Source organism: Aquarana catesbeiana, linkage group LG03, assembly GCF_042186555.1.
Source record: "Aquarana catesbeiana isolate 2022-GZ linkage group LG03, ASM4218655v1, whole genome shotgun sequence".
In the NCBI taxonomy this organism is placed as follows: domain Eukaryota; kingdom Metazoa; phylum Chordata; class Amphibia; order Anura; family Ranidae; genus Aquarana; species Aquarana catesbeiana.
The window spans coordinates 227,940,270-227,962,635 of record NC_133326.1 but is presented as its reverse complement, the minus strand read 5'-3'; the positions used below and the strand labels follow the sequence as shown (position 1 = coordinate 227,962,635).

Sequence of the window (22,366 nt, the reverse complement as noted above, 5' to 3'; positions counted from 1 at the left end):
GGGATTAGGGGGTAAAGGGGGGGGGAGGGGGGGATTAGGGGGTAAAGGGGGGTGTTTTGTGTGCCTGGCATGTTCTACTGTATGTGTGAGGGGGGGGGGGCCCACGAACGGATGGTCTCCCCCTCATCTCTGATCGTCGCTGGTCAGAAGTGGACCGCCTCGGGCACCGGGGGGGTCCGATCGAACCCCCGGCCGCGGGAGGCAGATCACGTATATGTACGTGATTCTGCCTGCCCGTGCCATTCTGCCTACGTACATCGGCGTGAGGCGGTCCTTAAGTGGTTAATGTACACACAGCACCCCATATTGACAGAAAAACTGAATTGTTGACATTTTTGCAGACTTATTAAAAAAGAAAAACTGAAATATCACATGGTCCTAAGTATTCAGACCCTTTGCTCAGTATTTAATAGAAGCACCCTTTGGATCTAATACAGCCATGAGTCTTTTTGGGAAAGATGCAACAAGTTTTTCACACCTGGATTTGGGGATCCCCTGCCATTCCTCCTCGCAGATCCTCTCCAGTTCTGTCAGGTTGGATGGTAAACGTAGGTGGACAGCCATTTTTAGGTCTCTCCAGAGATGCTCAATTGGGTTTAAGTCAGGGCTCTGGCTGGGCCATTCAAGAACAGTCACGGAGTTGTGAAGCCACTCCTTCGTTATTTTAGCTGTGTGCTTAGGGTCATTGTCTTGTTGGAAGGTAAACCTTCGGCCCAGTCTGAGGTCCTGAGCACTCTGGAGAAGGTTTTCGTCCAGGATATCCCTGTACTTGGCCGCATCTTTCCCTCGATTGCCACCAGTCGTCCTGTCCCTGCAGCCGAAAAACACCCCCACAGTATGATGCTGCCACCACCATGCTTCACTGCTGGGACTGTATTGGACAGGTGATGAGCAGTGCCTGGTTTTCTCTACACATACTGCTTAGAATTAGGGGCCAAAAAGTTCTATCTTGGTCTCAGACCAGAGAATCTTATTTCTCACCATCTTGGATTCCTTCAGGTGTTTTTTTTAGCAAACTCCATGCGGGCTCTCATGTGTCTTGCACTGGGGAGAAGCTTCCGTCTGGGCCACTCTGCCATAAAGTCCCGACTGGTGGAGGGCTGCAGTGATGGTTGATTTACTACAACTTTCTCCCATCTCCCGACCGCATCTCTGGAGCTCAGCCACAGTAATCTTTGGGTTCTTCTTTACCTCTCACACCAAGGCTCTTTTCCCCCGATAGTTCAGTTTGGCCGGACGGCCAGCTCTAGGAAGGGTTCTGATTGTCCCAAACGTCTTCCATTTGTGCTCTTAGGAACCTTAAGTGCAGCAGAAATTTTTTTGTAACCTTGGCCAGATCTGTGCCTTGCGACAATTTTGTCTCTGAACTCTTAAGGCAGTTCCTTTAACCCAGGGCTTGACAAATTTGCTTGGAATCTAGGAGCCAGCTAAAAAAGTTAGGAGCCAGGTTTTTTTTAAACGACCGACAAAGCTTTATTTTCAATATAAAAAATAACTAATCTTAAATTTACACAGAAAAAGACCGCCCCGCTAGAGGCCCGAATAGCGTCACTAAAACAACGGTAAAGCAGCGCTAAAAATAGCGCCGCTTTACCGCCGACGCCCCCTGCGGCTCGGTGTCAAAGGGCTCTAAGGGTCCGATCAGGTCCGCCTGAAAAACAGACAGGCGAACCTGATCAGACAGCCCGTGTGAACGGGACCAAACAGGGAGATAACAAATAAATTAATTTTAATTAGGAAAAAAATAAATAAACAGTTTTTATATAAATATAAATGAATAAAAATAAAATCTATTATGAAAAAAAAAAAAAAAGGCTATCCCCACATTCACTTCCTTCTCTTCTCCACTTTGGGAAGGAGATGGGCAGTGAAAACAGGCAGGTATTTCGCATTAGCATTGCATTAGCATTGCTGGTTGCAATACCAACGGCCACCACAAGATGGCGCCAGATTTCAGAAGGACTCCAGAACTACCGAAGAAGGCCGCAAAGCCGGGGCCTCAATTACCGGCCGGCGCGGCCCGACGCGATCGCACGGGGGGGGGGGGGGGGGGGGGGGGGTGTCGGAGTCCGCACAGAGACAGGATACCCCCCAGCTGTGCCGCCCCAGGCGCCAGGTCGCTAATTCTAGTCGCAAATGCGACCTGGCGCCCGGGGTTTGTCGAGCCCTGCTTTAACCTCATGATTCTGACTTGCTCCGACATGCACTGTGAGCTGTAAGGTCTTATATAGACAGGTGTGTGGCTTTCCTAATCAAGTCCAATCAGTATAATCAAACACAGTTGGACTCAAATGAAGGTGTAGAACCATCTCAAGAATGATCAGAAGAAATGGACAGCACTTGAGTTAAATATATAAGTGTCACAGCAAAGGGTGTGAATACTTAGGACCATGTGATATTTCAGTTTTTCTTTTTTAATAAATCTGCAAAAATGTCAACAATTCAGTTTTTCTGTCAATATGGGGTGCTGTGTGTACATTGAGGAAAAAAATGAACTTAAATGATTTTAGCAAATGGTTGCAATATAACAGAGTGAAAAATTTAAGGGGGTCTGAATACTTTCAGTCCCCACTGTATTTTTTTCATTCAACCAGCATGTTGATTGAAAAAAAATTTGCCAATTCCCCCATCCATACATTCAAGGTGAATGGTGGAATCACTCCAGCTGTGCTATTGTGTTCACAGCGAGGAGCCTTCCCCGCCTCCTGAACACAATGATTACTGTTCCTGGCTAAAGCCGGCAGCACTGATCATTCAGGAGAAACATGACAGGGTTTTTGTACAACAGTCGATCGGTAAATGGACTTAATATATTGAAATTCAGCCAATCCCTGCTGAACCTGACGAATTTCGATCCATGTATGGCCGGGCAACCAGCGGACTACATTTCTTTTTGTCATTAAAGCGGAGCTCCACCTTAAACAAAAATATTAAAAGCCAGCAACTACAAATACTGCAGCTGCTGGCTTTTAATAAATGGACACTTACCTGTCCCAGGGTCCAGAGATGTCGGCAGCTGAAGCCGATCGATCGCTCGTCTCTCGGCTGCCCCCGCCACCATCCTCGGTCAGGGAATCAGGAAGTGAAGCGTTGCGGCTTCACTGCCCAGTTCCCTACTGCACATGCGCGAGTCGCACTGCGTGTCTACACTGGTCCCCGTTGTGGGAACTGTGTGTTTCCCAGAACACAACCGGGGGGGGGGGGGGGGGGGGGGGGGTTTAGACTTAATAATGTATTATCGGATCCAGTTGGAGAGGGGGACGAGACAGGGGTGCCCATTGTCACCCCTGCTCTTCACCCTTGCGATGGAACCCTTGGCCATTTCTATAAGATCATCCCCTTTGATAAGAGGTTTTCAGAGGAAGACAGGAGAAGAAAGAATCACCCTATATGCGGACGATGTTCTGCTTTTCCTGGGAGATACGAGGCACTCTTTAGTTAAAGCATTGAATATAGTGGAGGAATTTGGTAGATTTACAGGATTAGTGATAAACTGGGAAAAGTCGGTGCTCCTACTGGTGGACCCCATGAGTGGTCCCATTCTGTCAGGAATGCCTCAACTGGCGATAGTAGATACATTGAGATATCTGGGGATAGAACTGACGGAAGATCCTAACCAGTATATTAGTAAAAACCTAATACCATTACTAAGTTTAAACAAAAAATTAACATCTGGAAACGGCTTCCTCTATCGGTAGCTGGTAGATGTAGCCTAATTAAAAGGATATGGATGCCACAGCTACTGTACTTATTGCATAATTCCCCAGTATGGATATGCAAGAAGTGGTTTTAAAAAAATTGTAACTCTCTTTAGAGAGTTAATTTGGAAAGGGGGACAAGCTAGGATCCGACTTCGAACTATGCAGCTCCCGACAGGAGAGGGGGGCTTGGCGGTGCTGCACCCCGAGAGTTACTACCTGGCAGCACAATTGCAACATCTACTGGGATGCGAGACCCCGGGAGGCGGCACCCCTAATGGGAGAATAATGCTCTCAGGAACCTTGCATAATACAATTATTGATGCGTTAGTGGCTGACTCCTTTTGCTATAGAAACCCGATAATAAAAATAACAATTTTAAAACATTTTTGGATTTGAGAAGGGAATTCAATATACCACAATATTCATTTTTCAGATATTTGCAGATCCGACATACCCTAGAAGCCCAATTTAGGACACACGTATCAGAATGGAATAAAACCCCTCTTTTTCAAAATATACTCCAGGTGGGCACAACTAAGGGACTAATCTCAGAGTTATATGGACACCTATGTAAAAGAATAAATACGGGATTGGGTTCCTGTAAGGATAGAGAGATGGAAAGAGGACTTAGGGGAAATATCTCAGGAACAGTGGAGGAGGATTTTGGAGATGGGACTTTTGGTTTCGGTCTCACCTTCGCAGAAAGTATCTCATTTGATGCTAATATATAGAGCTTACTATACTCGTAAGAGGCTGTTTAAGTATGGTAGAAGATCAGATGATTAATGCCCTAGATGGGACTGGAGATCTTATCCATATGGTATGGAGATGTCCATAGTTATTTAGATATTGGGAGAGGATTCTTAGTACCATGGGTGAGATCTATGGGATAACTTTGAAGATGGAAGCTGGACTTTGCATACTTGGATATACTGTAGGAAGGAACCTGGGGAGAGGAAAAGTATGACAGTAGCAATACTGAGATGCTTATTCCAAGCTAGAAAAATGATTGCGATAAGATGGCAGTCAAGAATACCCTCGACAGTAAGGGACTGGATCACTGTTATAAATGAAACTATATATGTAAAGAAAAAGTAGTTTATACAAAAAAGAGGAAATCTTAGAGAATTTGAGAGGATGTGGAGGCCCTGGCTGGAAAAAAATGGGATCCCCCCCTTAAGGGTCAGATTGGCAAACCACTGAAAGTAAAGTGTTAAATATGGAATATACCTATTTTTCCTTTTAAACTTAAGATAGGGGAAGGTATATGAATAGAACAAACAATAGAGTAACTAATACATTTGTAAACATATAAAAACTGTCTACATACCAATATGGGTTGGGAAGAGAGGGGGTGGGAGGAGAGAAGAGAATGTATGTCATGTATTGCAACACTGTAGTATGGAAATATAATTGATGCACATGCCCTTTTTATGATTGTAATGATTATTGTGATATTTAATTTTGTATTGGGAAAAAATTGAATAAATTAAAAAAAAGTGGCAGTAAACCGGGAAAAAAAAAAAAAAAAAAAAAAAAAGACAAAAACTTCTCCCTGCAAATGAATGTCATATTTATTATTATTATAAAGGATTTATATAGCGCCAACAGTTCGCGCAGCGCTTTACAACATGAGGACAGACAGTACACTTACAATACAAATCATAACAGGAGGGATCAGAGGGCCCTGCTCGTTAGATCTTACAATCTAGCAGGGAGGGTCAAGTGGAAACAAAAGGTATTAACTGTGGGGGATGAGATGGCGAAAATGAAAATACAGTTGTTAGGTGTGGGTAGGATAGGCTTCTCTGAAGAGAAGGGTTGTCAGGGATCGTCTAAAAGCTAATAGAGTAGGAGATAAGCGGACAGATTGGGGTAAGGCATTCCATAGGATTGGAGAGGCTTTGGAAAAGTCATGGAGGCGAGCATGGGAGGAGGTGACAATGGAGCTAGAGAGCAGGAGGTCTTGAGAGGAACTAAGAGAACGCGTAGGTTGGTATTTAGAGACTAGGCTAGTGATGTAGCTGGGGGCTAAATTGTGGAGGGCTTTGTAAGTAGATGTAATTATTTTGAATAAAATTTGTTGGGTGAGCGGAAGACAGTGGAGGGATTGACAGAGAGGGGTAGCAGATACAGAGCGATTGGTATGGTGGACGAGTCTGGCAGCAGAATTCATGTTGGACTGAAGAGCTGATAGACTATGTAGAGGTAAGCCAATGAGAAGGGAGTTGCAGTAGTTAAGACGAGAGATGACCAGTGAGTGATTTAAGAGCTTTGTTGTGTCAGTGGTTAGAAAAGGGCGTATTTTGGAGATGTTGCGGAGGTTGAGGCGGCAAGTTTTGGACAGTGATAGGACGTGGTGCTTAAAGGAGAGTTCAGAGTCCAGGACTACACCTAGAACCTTGGCATGTGGGGATGGACTTAGTTGTGCCATCGATTTTGACAGAGAGATTAGGGGAAGGGGAATGGGCATATGGGGGAGGAAAAATTAGAAGTTTGGTTTTGGATAGATTGAGTTTGAGGAAGTGGTGTGACATCCAGAAAGTGGTGTGACATCCAGACTGATATCTGATATTTAGTGATACATGAGGAGACAGAGGGAGTGTGCTGAGGGGTAAAGAAATACTGTGTTTTCCCGAAAATAAGCCCTACCCAGAAAATAAGACCGATCTTGTTTATCAGCGAGGGCTGCAATATAATATATGTTGAGCTATGGAATTGTTTTTGTCTTACATGCATGTGCTCCTTGCTGTGAAGGCCAGTTAGGTGGGGGCAGTGGCCAGCTTTTTGTTGCTGTTCGTATACATGATCCGGGGACACACTGGGCACTTTCGCTGCCATTGTGCTCTTGCTAGGTGTCCAGTGTGCTCCTGTTCCTTTAAGGGGGCTTGGGCTGCCTCCAGGCTCACCTGCCCCACATCTATCCATTCCATGCATGTGCTTCCACTGTGGAGACACTTATAAATTTGTAGTGTTAGGACTGCAAGCAACACAGGGTGCCGTGACGAGGACTTGCAGCTTTAACATGCGTTTGCAAATGTGTGCTAACTAAACCCCTGCTTTTAACAGACGGTTAGAGAGGTTAATTTGGTTGGTCAGCAGACTGGTTGGTGAGTTGAGCTATGGAATTGTTTTTGTCTTACATGTATATTCCCCTCCATGTGATCTTTGCTGTGAAGGCCAGTTATAGGTGGGGCAGTGGCCAGTTTTTTGTTTTGGGCTGCAATATAAGCCCTACCCCAAAAATAAGCCCTAGTGAAGTTAATGCAAAAAGCTGTAATCCGTTTTGGAAAGAGATCCCAGGTGCAGTGCGTCTCCCACTACAACAGCAAATAAAATACCCCATTTATAACCGCCAGAGTTCTTTTCCTCTCCTTCTCCACCCAGCTGATGGCCCCTCCCTCTTTAGTGCATGGAGCGGGCTGACGTCAGCGGGGATCGCGACTCTTCCTTCTCTACTCCTCCCGGCTGACATCTGCAGCCCCTCCATCTGCAGTTCTCAGAGTGGGCTGATGTCAGCGGGGATCCCAGAGCGGAGAAGAGCTGAGGAAGATCATGTCAGCCCCAAGCAGAACTGTAAAAAGAAAAAAAAAAAGTTTTTTTTTTTCATAAAACTGCCACAAATGGAGACACACAGCACCCTACACCAGCACAATCCCCTTATAAAACAGACCACAGAATTGTATAAGGTTTTTTAACTAAGATAGTAAAAAAATGACTCCTGACCTGACAGTGGGGAGAAGACATGGAACTTTTTAAGACATCCTCTGAAAATAAGCCCTAGTGTATTTTTTGTACCCGAAATTAATATAAGACCCGGGCTTATTTTCGGGGAAACACTGTAGATTTGGGTGTCATCAGCATAGAGGTGGTATTGGAAGCCATCAGCTGACCCAGGGAGGAGCTGTAGATTGAAAATAGGAGAGGTCCAAGAACAGACCCTTGGGGGACCCCAACAGAGAAAGGAAGAGGAGAGGAGGAAGTAGAGTTGTAAGAAACGCTAGCGGTAAGGTTGGATAAGTAGGAAGAGAACCAGCGAAAAGTACAGTCATGGAGACCAAAGTAGTTTTTTGAGGAGGAGAGGGTGGTCAACCGTATCAAAGGCAGCAGAGGGGTCCAGGAGTAGGAGTACAGAATAGTGTTGATTGGTTTTGGCCTTTAGTAAATCGTTTGTTAGTTTTAGGAGAGCAGTTTCTGTGAAGTGTTGAGGACGAAATCCAGACTGAAGGGGATCAAGAAGGCCATTATCAGCGAGGTGGATGCCCAGTGGGTTGTAGACCAGACGTTTGAGGAGTTTGGATAAGAAGGAGAGCAAGGAGATGGGGCGCAGGTTGTTAAGATTGGATGGGTCCAGTGAGGGCTTTTTAAGAATGGGTCTGACAAGTGCATGTTTTAGAGAGTTGGGGAAGATGCCAGAAGAGAGGGAGAGATTGAAGATGTGGGTTAGAGAGTGTAGCATAGAGCCAGAGGGTGAACGTAGCATTTGCAAGGAAACAGTATCCGGAGGGCAGGTGGACGTTGGCAAGTAGTTTTGCAACCTCATCTATAGTGGTGGGGTTGAAAGAGGTTTAGTAATGATTGTACCTGTGGGCATGAAGTGTAAAGCGTGGAGGGCATCTGAACATTAGAGATCTCCTCAAGAATTGTATCAATCTTCTGTTTGAAGTGATTGGCGATCTCCTGCACAATGAGTGAGTTGGCGGGTGGAGGACGAAGTAGAGAGTTGAAGGTAGAGAAGAGTTGACGGGGACGGGATGATAAGTTGCTAATAAGAGTGATAAAATAGGTCTGCTTGGCAGTGAGGAGGCTGGAATTGTATTTTTGGAGGGCAGATTTATATTGGTTGAAATCTCTCTGAAACTTAGTCTTATGCCACAGGCGCTCATGAGCACGACTATGTTTTTTTCAGACTTCTAGTATCATCTGTTTGCAAAGGTTGAAGGGGTGGGGGCCTGATTCTGTGTATAGTGAGGAGGGCCAGTGAGTCCAGTGGGGCTAGAAGTGAAGCGTTGTAGACAGAAGTGGCTAGGGTGGTGCAGGATAGGGGTGAGATTTTGTCATAGAGGTTGTCGATGGCAGGGAAGAGAAGGGTTGAGATGACGTAGGTTTCTGCGGGTAACTTTTAGGCGGTTGGGAGAGCAGGTGAAGGAGAGGGAGAGATTGAAACTAATAAGGTAATGGATCAGAGAGAGGGAATGGATAGTTAGAGAGGTTGCATGGAGTGCAAACGTGAGAAAAAACAAGGTCAAGGGTATTGCCTTCAGAGTGAGGGGCAGCGTGTATCCACTGCTTCAGGTCAAAGGAGGAGGTTAGGGTGAGAAGTTTGGAAGTGGCAGGAGTGTTAGTATTGATAGGGATGTTGAAGTCCCCGAGAATGATTGTGGGGATTTCAGAAGAAAGTAAGGTAGCCAGGCAGAGAAGTCATCAAGAAAGGTTGATACTGGTGCAGGGGGCCTGTAGATCACAGCTATCCTTAGATTAACCGGAGTGAAAAGACAAATGCAGTGTGCTTCAAAAGAGGAGAGTGACAGAGAGGGAGGTGGTTGAAGTACCAGAAAGGTGCTATGTGGGGCTAGAAGGATTCCGACACCCCTTCCTTACATACACTGGATCTGTGGGAGTGAGTCCAAAGACCACCATGGGATAGGGCAGCAGAAGACGCAGCGTCGGATTCGGGAGCCAGGTTTCGGTAATGGTGAGTAGATTAAATGAGTTGGCGATAAAGAGATCATGGAGAGAGGTGAGTTTGTTACAGACAGAGCGGGAATTCCAAAGGGCACAAGATAAAGGGAGTCTGGTCTTGGGAAGAATAGAAATGGGAACTAAATTGTGTTGATTGCGGCTGCTGCCAGAGGGTGCAGGGTGATGGGGTACTGTTAAATGATGGAGGCCTGGGGCTTGGGGATACATCTCCAGAGGTTAGGAGAAGCAGGAGGGTGAGGGAGGTAATATGGAAGTGGGATTTATTTGAAGGGACATGCCCCAGGGTCCTGGAGATTTTTTGCGTGTGTGGATTTAGAATTAGCAGGAGTTGGTGGGTGCAGTAATAAGGATAGGACAGAAGATAGGGTGATATATATATATATATATATATGCTGTGGGGGGAGAAGAGGGGTGAAGGAGAGATAGTTTAAGGATGGAGGACAGAGCTGTCAAAAGGAGTGGTAGAGGGTGCATGTTACAAGGAGAAAGAGCTGAAGGGGTAAACAAGGTCACCTGATGTCTGTGTGGTGTTTTTCATAGTATTTTCTTGTGTTCATTTGCTTTGTGCATTCGCTGAAGTGCAGAGCCAGAAGTGCTCCCACTTATAGAAATGGCCCCCCATACTCGCACATTATGACAGACTTACCCGAAAACCAAACCCTCCAGCAGCGCGCTGACAGAGCTTCCATCTTCACCCAGTCTTCCCTCCGGGTTTGCGAGCACGGTCGAACCGCGATGAAGTAGTCACGGCACAGCTCTCTAAGGAAGGCACGCAATCCATTGAGAGTGCAGTGTGCACACACTGGTGACATCACCGGCACTGCTAAAGTAAATATCTCCTAAACGGTGCACAAGATATTTACCATACCTACAAGGCAAGCTTTATTATAGGCTTACCTGTAGGCACAAGTGAAAAAAAAAAAACCTTTACTACCACTTGAAGGTATATGAACAGTTTAGTGTAATTTTACTAAAATTTCCTGTCTATGTCAATAGTGCAAAACACATATGCAGGGGGTGAACAAGATGTAGTTAGTAAAGATTAATAAGACGTTTATGTGAAATGCATGTATTAAAGGAATTGTTTTCATTAATTTGCGTTAACTTACCTTTTTAAGATCACCTTCCTCCAAGGTTAACAGCTGTCTTAATGTTATGTCAGATTCCTGCAAGACAAATGGATGGCATGTGTATATGATGATCAGATGTATAATAAAAACAGAGTCAGCATGGGCTCATATTATATAATTAAAGATAACATCTACATTTATTTAGTCCTCAATAACAAAGAACAACTAAAAGCAAAACTTTTTTGGGGGGTTTGTATAGAGTGGACAGGGATTAGAACACCTGTCAGTTTTTATTGCTGTCCCCGTTAAGGAGAGTCATCCTCTGTATTTTGGGTTGTCCCCAGAAAAGTAATAAAGGGGGAATCTTCCAATGGGGACACTAGTTCTGGTGACCTAGGGGTCCCCAAGGAATTCCCTTCATTTGCAGTTATTTTCACTCACTTCCTGTTTGGCTAAGAGACAGTAAGTGAAGGAAAAATCATTGCAATGGGACACAGAGGGCGAGAAAAAAAATCTGACAGAAGTTATAACCCTCCCTTACTCTGTCTAAAATGAAAAAAAAGTTTTGCCTATAGTTCTACTTTAATTTTAATTGATCTATGCTGTTACTTGCTGCGTCCAGGTTGTATCTTATGATCTGTCAGCAAATCATAATTTCTATTTTACATAAGCTTTTAAATTGGTAGTAATATTTAGGGTTGTCCCGATAGCACTTTTTTAAGATGGAGTACAAGTAACGCTACTTTTTTTCAAAGGACTCGCCGATACTGATTACCGATACATTTTTTTTAATGTCATGCGACAGTTTTCAAAACACAATACAGATTAGGTGGCACTGATATGCAACACTGATGAGCACTGATAGATGGCTGGCACTGACAGGTGGCTGGCACTTATGGGCATTGGGCACTGATAGATGGCATTTATGGGCACTGATATGCCTTGAGAGGAAAGGTTGCCTGCAACGTCCATCTTGGTCCTCCATGCATTCGGCCACAAAAGAGCAGCAGAAGCCATCTTGTTACACCCAGCCCAAACTATATGGGCTGGGTGTAACAAGATGTCCGCTGCTGGCTTACTGCAGTCGAGTCCAAGATGGGCGTGGGGATGCTGACGTTGACACAGAGCGTCACTTCCGTTGTTCCGCCCACTGAGTCGCCAAATCTCTCCCAGGTATCGGATCAGGCATCAAGAGCTTTTGTGCGAGTACAAGTACTCGCGCAAATGCTCGGTATCGGTCCCGATACTAGCATTGGTACAACCCTAGTAATATTACTATGAACTATGCTAGGGGTGGTTTCAAAATGGCATTTCACCCTACAACATAAACCCAATGCTACTTGAAAAAAAAAAAAAAAAACATACATGTGCTGGTGGCCAGCCTCTTTCGCATGTTATGAGTGAAAGGAAAAAAAAAAAAAAAAAAGGGAATTTTGACATACCTGTAAATTCCATATGTTGTTCATAGACCATGTGTTTTATGCCGCTACCTTCAGATGACTGGACAATAGCAAAAGCTTCACTGGGTCTGCCCTTTAGTGTATTAATATAGCCTCACCCACTTAAGCTCCAGTTTTTTTTTTTTTGTCCTGTGCTCCAAGATATGGAATTTACAGTTACAACAAAATTCCCATTCTCATTATCAGACAAGACACTACAGGACACAGAAATCAATTCATAGACCATGGGATGTCCCCAAGCAATAAATTAAGGGGTGGACAATAAAACAGCAGCAAGAGGCCCATAGTAACAAAAAAAACAAAAAACAAAAAAAAACAAGAAGGGTCAACTGACCCGCACAGATAACAGCAGAAGCACCTGACAGCTGAAGTAAGTAAAAGCAGAGACTCAAAACACCAACCTGGCAAACAAAGAAGTTTGGAAGAAAACTTGTAAAGAAGATCAGGTGGTAGCTCTGCATATTTAAGGATGGGATGCTAGATGCTGTAAAAAGCCAAGAACCGCACTTTAATAGGAGAAGGAGCGCAGGCAGCAAAAAGGACTCTTTTCCTTGAGGCAGAAGCCTTTTAAAAAGGCAAAACTACCACCCGTTTGGGTGGAAAGAGAGGGAGTAATCAACGCAAGAAGAGAAGAGGGGTCAGGCCCCAAGGGAGACCTTGGCAAAAAGACAAAGATGCCATATCTGACCCTTTCCCCTAAAAGTAGAAAAACTTATACACTGCGCCGTCCAGCAGGACCTGGGAGGGAAAAATCGAAATAATAAAAGGCAATAAATAGGATTTTTTTCATCATACTTACCTGTAAAATCCTTTTCTTTGAGTACATCATGGGACACAGAGTTAGGCAAAATATTTATTACCTGCTGGGTGATACTTCATCTCCAGGTGAATGTACACTGGTAGACCAAAGGTCTTTAGACAGGAAGTGATCCCCTATATAACCCCTCCCATACAGGAAGTACTTCAGTTTTGTAGCAAGCACTGAATACTCAAAAAAGAAGGGAGGGACCTCTGTGTCCCCATGATGTACTCAAAGAAAAGGATTTTACAGGTAAGTATGATGAAAAAATCCCATTTTCTTTTTCATACATCATGGGAGACAGAGTTAGTCTAATATTCATTACGTGCTGGGACATCCCAGAGCAATAGCCTTGAGGGGAGGGAGACATCCTGTCAAACAATAGCCATCAGACCTCATATGTCAGCCCGCAGTACACTGCGGCCGAAAGCCGAATCCTCAGCTGCTCAAACATCCCCTCGATAAAATTTTGTGAATGTATGCACTGAAGACCAGGTAGCAGCCTTACAAATCTGAGCCACAGATACCCGATGGCAAAAAGCCCAGGGGGTTCCTACACCCCTGGTAGAATGAGCTCTCACCCTAAAGGGAGGAGCTTTACATTTCAGAACATAGGCCTGAATGACCAATTGATGGACCCAATTGGCAATGGAAGCTTTGGAAGCTGCCTGTCCCTTCTTGGGTCCTTTTCGTAAAACAAAAAAAAAAAAAAAAAAGAGTCCGGTCTTTGGATCTCAGCACATCTAGACAAATAAACCTTGACTGCCTGGACAACGTCCAAAGAATGCAGTCGTCTTTCTTCCGCCGAACAAGGCTGAGAGAAAAAAAGAAAGCAAAATAATGTCCCGATTTAAACAAAAGGCCAACACCACTTCTGGCAAAAAGGATGGAACAGGTCGTAACATGACCCTGTCATAGTGAAGGATCAAGTATAGTTCCCTGCACGAAAGGGCCGCCAACTCCGACATCCTTCTAGCTGATGTGATGGCCATCAGGAAGGTTAGCTTGCGTGACAGCAAGTCTAATGGAATTTCCTTGATAGGTTCAAATGGTTGTTTCTGTAACACAGACAGCACCAAGTTCAAGTCCCAAGGATACATAGGTGACCTAATGGGGGGAAGCAAGCGAGTTGACCCCTGCATAAAGGTTCGGATTAGTGAATGGGAGGCTAAAGGCCTTTGGAAGAATACTGATAGGGCAGAAACTTGACCTCTGATTGTACTCAAAGCCAATTTGATTTCCACAGCTGACTGTAGAAAAGAAAATTCTCCCAATCGCGTATTTCCAAGGATGCCATTTTTTGCCTTCACACCAAGCGATATAAGTCTTCCAGATCTTATGATAGATCTTCCTAGTGACAGCTTTTCTAGCATTCACTAGGGTAGACACCACTGGTCCCGAGATGCCATGGTCCTTTAACACCCTGGCTTCAATAGCCATGCCGTCAAATTTAGAGACTGTAAATTGGGGTGGAATATAGGACCTTAAGACAGTAGATCGAGGCGACGTGGAAGTGCCCATGGCCAATTGATTGTCAGTCTCACAATCTCCAGGAACCAAGGTCTTTTGGGCCAGGCTGGTGCCACCAGAATGACTGGAACTCCCTCTCTCAGAATCCTGCACAACAAATGTGGAAGGAGAGGGATCAGAGGGAAAGCATAAACCAGGGAGTACTGGGCTCCGTGGAACTACCAGAGCATCTGCTCCAATTGCCAGAGGATATCTTGTTTGGGACACAAACTTCTGTAGCTTGTTTTTTGTTCAATAAGTTTTTATTGAAAAGTAGAATGCAAATTACAAAGACATAAAACAGTGGTATGCGTCCTCCCTTTGGTTGCATACTATGACACCAGGCGTATTGAACATTCAACATAGTATTAGTCATAGACAAGGCGTCAGAGGCTTAGGGCCATTCAGTAACCACTAGCCTCCATGACTCACAACTTATTGAAATGTGTAAACAGGCAATGCCAGTATAGGACCGTTGTAGCTTGTTGTTGAACCTGGATGCCAGTAGGTCAATCCCCAACATTGGCAAATTTCCTGGAACACCCCTGGGTGTAGGGACCATACCGCCGGGCAGATCTGCTGGCGGCTGAGATAATATGCCTTCCAGTTCTCTACTTCCAGGATATGGACTGCCAAAAGAATCGGCACATGTCCCTCTGCCCAGGCTAGTATGTGGTTCACCTCCTTCACAACTGAACGACTCCACCGCCTTGGTGGTTTACATAGGCCACTGCAGTGGCATTGTCGGACTGAACCCTGATAGGGCAGTCCTGAAGCTCCACCATCCAGGACCTTAGGGCTAGATGTACAGCCCGTAATTCCAGGAAGTTGATGGGCAGGATCTATTCTGTCCTTGACCATTTCCCCAGAGCTGTGAGCCCTTTTAGGGTCACTCCCCAGCCTGAGAGACTGGCATCTGTACTCCGTACTCTCCAAGTTACCGGGAGAAAGGATCTTCCCGTTCTGATCCTGCAACCAGTAGTTTAGGCTTAAGCGTGCCCGAGGAGATAAGAACATTGGATAATACAGTGCTTGTCCTCTCCTGTTCCAAGGCCTGGAATGGAACTAGGCATAGGGCACCACCTTGGAGGATACAACCTCCCTAGAAGACTCCTACAGAACCGAATGGAGGGTTGTCTGGTGCCCCTTATCTGATGCATCTGATCCTTCAGGGCACAGACCCTTGCGAGTGGCAAGAATATTCTTGCTTGGACCATATCTAGGATCAGACCTAAATACTTCAGACTTTGAGCTGGTCTCAAGGTTGACTTTTCGGTATTTATGATCCAGCCTAAGCTTTCCAAATACCGCACTGTGCATGTTATGCTCTGTTCTAGAGCCTGTAGTGAGTGATCTCCGAGCAGGAGGTCATCCAGATACCCGAGCACTAGGATCCCTTAGGCCCTTAAAAGGCCCAGTACTGGTGCTAGGAACTTTGTGAACACCCAGGGAGCTGTAGCAAGCCCGAAGGGTAGAGCCACAAACTGAAAACGACGTTCCTCTACTGCAAATAGCAGGAACCTCTGATGAGGCTGAAAGATAGGTACATGTAAATACGCGTCCTTTATATCGATGGAGGCTAGAAAGTCTCCCATCTGGAGTAAGGCTACTACTGAGCGGACAGACTCCATCCGAAAGGAATGGATCAGTAGATACTGGTTCAGGGATCTCAGGTCCAAAATGGGCCTTGTGTCACCGTTTGGTTTTTGAACCGTAAATAGATTTGAGTAAAACCCTGCGCCCCTATCGGGTACAGGAACCTCTACAATCACTCCTTGATGCACTAAATGATGTAGTGCATGAAGCAATAAGTCTCTTTTTGGAGTATCCGAGGGAACGCTGGATCTTTAAAAACTCTGAGGAGGAACCCCCCTCCAGCTTGTAACCGCAGGATATAGTAGAGGTAACCCACTCGTCCTGAACTACTGTTCTCCAAATGTCTGCAAAGTGCAGCAGCCTTCCCCCCACTCGATGGAGTGGGGGCGTCCCCTCAAAAGGAGGGCTTGGTGCTGGGTTTAGAAGAATTTTACACCCAGGGCTTTTTCTGGCCCTGGCCTTGCGGCCTGCTCCTGGCCCTAGCGCCCTGTTGGCGGCAGAACTGCCTTGGTGCTGAGACATTTGAGGAAGCAGTCCCCGAGGTTTAAACAAGGGTAGCCTGGTGCTTTTCTTGACAGGAGGTAGAGAACTCTTCCCTCCGGAAATCTTTTGGATATATTTGTCCAAATGATCACCAAATAAACGTTCCGCATGAAAGGGGAAACCTGCCAATAACTTCTTTCAAGGAAGCTCGGCTGACCAGTTCTTAAGCCACAAAAAGTCTGTGCATATGTACAGACAAGAGAGCCAAACGAGAAACCTGCTGTATTGAATCCTTTAAGGCGTCAACAGCAAAACACAGCGCTCAAGGAATATCTGCCTTATTTTCAGGCAGATCATCCTCCTGGTTAGGCCTGTCAGGCCATCTGATCCTTTAAGAACTGGCAGATACCAATTGCTGCAACAGCTGGCTGAATAGCTGAACTGGCCAAAGAAAAGGAAGTCTAATAAGGACTCCAATTTCTTGTCAACAGGGTCTTTCAAGCCCTGTGCGTTATCTACCGGACAAGTTCTTGTTTAAGGAAGAGACTGCTGGATCTACGGCTGGCATGATCCACTTCTTAAACTTTTCATCCATGGAATATAAAAGGGAAAACCTCTTAGGAGGAACAAAAATCCTGTCAGGATGTCCCCAATCAGCATACACCGCCTGTTCCAACAGAGGGTGTAAGGGGAAAGCCTGTGTGGCCTGAGGAGGCCTCAGGGATCCCAAAGAGGACCAGGGAGGCTCAGTAACCCCTGCAAGAAGCAACTTAAAGGCAGAATGAATCATTTTGGTAAGAGTCAGGATCAAAAGCCTTTGTGATTGAGAGGCAGACACCAACTGGATATCTTCTTGTCCAAACTGCTCAGAAGCAGACTCATCCGCCAGGCCATCCACAGAATCCTGAGCTTTAAGCTCTTCCCTGTCCTCAATCCATTCCTGCTCCAGACTAGGAGGCTCCGGGAAGGGGGATCTGTCATGCTTCTTGCCACCCTGTGGGGTGGAGGCAATCGTGCCAGCTCTAACCCGGCTAGGGCTGAGGACAGGTCATCCTTGGTAAAAATGGGTGAAGCAGCAGCATTGACTGTAGGCACAATCCCAGATAGGTGCAGAGGCTCAGATTGCCCGGGAGCCTCTGGTCCTTCAGGGGATACAATACTAGGGATCTTCATCAGACATGTGACCCTGTGTCGAACACGCGCAGGGGAGGGGTCAGGACAGAGCAGAGTGTTTGTTTGGGATGTGACGCATACTTTACCCTTACTACCATTTATTGTTCGAGGTCTCTGGATAGATTGGTGCACTCACGCACCTCTAATTTGTGAGTACCCCATTGTGGGGAGTGGATTTTATTTTTTAAATAAAATATTTTTAAACGTTATTACACCATCAAGCTCTTTTTTCTCATACATATACTTTGGATCTGCAATTGGAACTGTGCATCTGGTGATCATCATTGAGCCATGGGATGGCTCCAAAGCGTGTTTAGACTTATGCTGGCCATACACTATACAGAAAATCGGCCGAACCCATTTTCGAAAAACGAACGTTCGACCGTGACCGCAAACGATCGTGCCATCATATAATGACCGATAATCTGTTCAGTGGACATGAATAAATAATTTTGTGTTCGTTTTTTTTACATATACCTGTGCAGGCAGTTCGGACGGGAAACACATTAACCTTGCAATTTATCGTACGTTCGGCAGAAATTTTCCAAACATGCCGTTCGTTTTTTTTCCACAAAAACGTCACAAACGATTATCGATTTGTACCCACTAACTTGCCAAAAAACGAACGAAGTGTCCATACGAACGATTTTTCGGCCGATTTTTCGTATAGTGTATGGCCAGCATTAGTTTAACAGTTGAGTCACACGCTCTGAGGTGAGAGCAACACCTGGGGGCATCACTGGATGGCACCTCATGGTTTTACAGCACAAAGAACTCTAGAAACGTGCTGGATTTGCATCTATAGACTTATATTATTTACACTTATGCGATTTTATTTATTGGATTCACTAATCACTTTGCAGTATTGCTTTTATGATTGTTAACCATGTTAATTGTGCGGCACTGGGCACTTTCTGTATTTTATACACACTATGGTATATCTGTTGTATTATATATGCACTTTATCGTGTATATTTATATCTATAGTTTTTAGTATAGATTATTTTGATTTATTATTCATATATTACATTGGATATATTTTATTTAGTGCGTTTTTTCAGCATAATATGCATAATTGATTTTTTTGATTAGTATATATTTTTTATACATTTTGAATTCATTGATTTATACACTTTAGCGCAGTGTAAATTTTTCCTTCATTACATTGGTGCACAGTATACGAGACATGATCTACGCATGCAGCTAGGTGGGGATATTCTCTAGACATTAGATCATTGTGGCTCGGAAGGTTTTTTTTTCTATTTCAACAATCCTGCTAAGCACCTTTAACCTGCCAAGCAACACCTGGTGACTCACGTGACCCGGGTAAGGAGAAATGAACCGCTGCAAGTGCATGGTTCAGAGCCTGCTCTGTGTCCCACAGCTGCCTTCTGGAAGCACAACATGCTTGGCATACACAGCTTAAATAAACTGGCTATGCGCCGGAACGTTCTGCGCATGCGTGTGCGCGGTCCGGGCATGGCTGTTTTCGCATATGAAGCGAATCTTCATGCGCCCAGATAAAAGATATGGCGCATATGCGGCGAAGCCACGTGCGTCATGGCCGCCAAACTGCTCAGCCCAGCGGCGCTTTTGCGAACGCACGTGCGCCATGGCGAACCAAGGAGAAATGGCGCACCATCATACAGGTAAAAAAAAACCAAAAAAAAAAAACCAGCCAGACAAGCAAAAAAGGTACACTTTGCAAACACCCACAGCTAGCCCAAAAACTCCCCCGTATGGTCACCGCACACAGGTGTCCAGCCTCTAGCTAGCTTGGCTGATACAATCACTGGGACACCCCACAATAATAATAATAAAGGGGTTTCACTTACCCATCCAGGCGCAGAGCAGCTTAGAAACTAAGAGCCCAATCTTCACCCTTCAGAGAGGGTTCCTGTCACTTGAGGACCTTCAAGGACTGGGTACCCTTTTCATGTTTAGGGTCTACTCCCTCGGACCTGTACAGCACCCTGCAGGAATGCCTTAGCGCTGTGGTGTGCAGGATTCCACTTTGCAGGGTCCAACGCCCGGAGGCCGCATTACAGGCAAAACCTCGCAGGATCTTGAGTCTGAGGCTCAGGTTCCATTTATCTAAGCATATAAAGCCTGTGTCAAATGGATCTGATCAATCAATCTAGGGCTGAAACAACTAATTGATTAATCGACAACTAATCGATTATGAAATTAATAGATTACTATTTTCATAATCGATTAATCGGCCAGTAACATAATGTGGTTAAAAGAAACTAAAATGAGCCCTTTATAGTACAAAAAGAGCAAATAATCGCTACTGTAACTATTTCTTTCACAGTTCTACAGTAAAAAAAAAATGAACCCCTCACAGTAGTGATTTGCTTTTTTTGTATTATAAAGGGCTAATAATCGTTTTTTTAGCCCCATTATGTTACTAAACGTCTTACACCTGGTTCAAATCTGTGTTTTTTGGTGCTTTTTGCAGAAACGGACTACAGTTCATTTACATGGTTTCCTATGGGACCTGTTCACATCTATGCTTTTTCAGCCGCTGTGTATTTGGAAAGCGTCAGTGACTTTTTTTTAACGCAAAACAGTGCTTTTTTTCAATGGAGAAGCTGCAGAAAAGCATGTAATGCGTTTTTGCAGCAATTTGTGTTTTTTAATCTGCCCAACAACGAATTGGCCAAAAAAAAAATTGCAAAAAATGCAAATCGCAGCAAAATCACGTGCGCAAAAATCAAAACGCACAGCAAAGAGCACTGCAGAAACAGATCAAAAGCAAACTGCATAGGTGTGCACAGAGCCTTATGCTGACCACACCGATCAATTTTAAGATGAGAATATTCAGACGAAAAATCTTTGTACATTCGATGAATGAAAGAATATTTGAAATTTTCACTTGTTTTTAACATTCTGTTTTTAAAATAATTGTAATTTCTGAATGAAAACCACATACATTGTCTGATAATTCCTTTCACCAATAAGTTTTTTATTATTTCCAACTTTTCCCATCAAGGTGGTTGAAAATGAACGTCGATTTGACCCCACTAACGATTAGAAAATCGAACGAACGTTCTTATCTCTCCTCCTCTAGTATATACAGTATATCTCCTCTTATAGTATATACAGTATATCTCGTCTGTCTGTTATTCTCAGAGTGGATTAGATATTTTGCTCCCTAACCATATAGTTGGCTATTTTTATTTACCACTGCATAGGAGATATTTAAAAATAAGTTGCCTTTTTTTAAAACTTTACATATTAAGTAAATTATACACCACAATTTTTTTTTAAGGTTATTAACCGATTAATCGAAACAATAATCGGCCAACTTATCGATTAAGAAAATAATCGTTAGTTGCAGCCCTAGATCAATTCCTTGATTCCTTTAAGAACCGTTTGTGTGACTAGAGACCTGGAGCTCAAACAACCGTGCCATCCACCTTGCAGACACTGGTAAAAAAACTGAAGTACTTCCTGTATGGGAGGGGTTATATAGGGGATCACTTCCTGTCTAAAGACTTTTGGTCTACCAGTGTCCATTCAACCGGAAATGAAGTATAACCCAGCAGGTAATGAATATTAGCCTAACTCTGTGTCCCATGATGTATGAAAAAGAAAAGAGCCCCAGGGAAGCAAAAGACAACCATCTTCAAGGATAACTGGCCCCCAAACATCAGAAGACAAAAGGTGGAGCAAGAGCAGAATTATCTATGGTGAAGGTAGCAGAGTGAAAGATTTCATCATTATAAGGAATCCATGAAAAAAGCAACCAGGTAAAACAGAAAAGGAGGGCTCTACTTGTCAAGAGGTTTTGCACAAGACCCAGGGGGAAATAGAAAGTCACAGCATGTGACAAGGGAGAGCGACCACCAGCACAAATTGCACAGCAAGTGCAAGAGGTAAGGACATAAGAAGACATACAAGGTCAAGGACCCACAGGGTACTAAGGGTTAAGCTGTAAGCAGTACCAGGCAGGAGGATATACAGGATGAGGAATGAGAACACACACACACACACACTAGAATGAGGTTCCCCATCAACCCAGCAGGTGGAAAATGTCCTTTTTTTCACAGGTGCAAAATGCAATAGTTGTGAGATTGTGAGATGACGAGCAGATAGCGGAGGATGTACGGAAGAAAATACGTTATTTTGAAGAAAATACAGGAGAGGTATGAGAACAAATGATATGGGAAGCCCACAAGGCCATCATTAGGGGAGAGCTGATAGCTCATGTGTCGCGAGTTAAGAAAAAAAAAAGAAAGGAATTGGAGGATTTATTAAGAAATATACATGAGTTAGAGATCAAACATAAAAACAGTCTTGACCCTGAGGAAGCTAAACAGCTGGAAATGCTTAGAATAAAACTCTCCACATATCTTGATAGAAGGAATAAGGATAAATATAGATTATTTGCACATAGATTTTATGAACATGGGAACAAATGTGGTAAACTATTAGCCAGACAATTAAAAAAAACAAGAAATTTCCCACGTTCATAATATACAAATAGGTAATAAACAGATAATAGACAAAATCCATAGCTATGGAATTTGAGCAGTTCTACAAGGGCCTATATAATATCCAACCAAATTCGTCAGGATTAGAAGAAGGGATTCAAGTGGAGGAAATAAGAAATTATATTAAAGAATCTGCATTACCACTCCTCACGTTGGAAGTGGTGGAGAGGTTAGTGGAGCAGATTACAGTAGAGGAAATAAAAAATGCAATAAAAAAAATTTACCAATGGGGAAGATGGTCGAACAAATGCATATTATAAAAAATGTATGAATATCCTGATTATACCAATTTGCAATTATTTTAACCAACTTACAGCTACCAACCCGTTACCCCCAGAAGTTTTGCTGGCTTTTGTGTCAGTAATACCAAAAC

At 44.1% G+C, this 22,366-nt stretch overlaps 1 protein-coding gene across 1 annotated transcript in view; it reads right to left on the bottom strand.

Moving 5' to 3' along the window:
* Nucleotides 1–22,366, bottom strand: part of ASZ1 (ankyrin repeat, SAM and basic leucine zipper domain containing 1) — a 450,104-nt gene that overhangs the window by 161,849 nt on the left and 265,889 nt on the right. Inside the window, exon 9 of the mRNA XM_073619829.1 lies at nucleotides 10,514–10,570. Within this exon, the coding sequence (XP_073475930.1) occupies nucleotides 10,514–10,570 (57 nt within the window). The remainder of the gene's footprint in view (nucleotides 1–10,513; nucleotides 10,571–22,366) is intronic.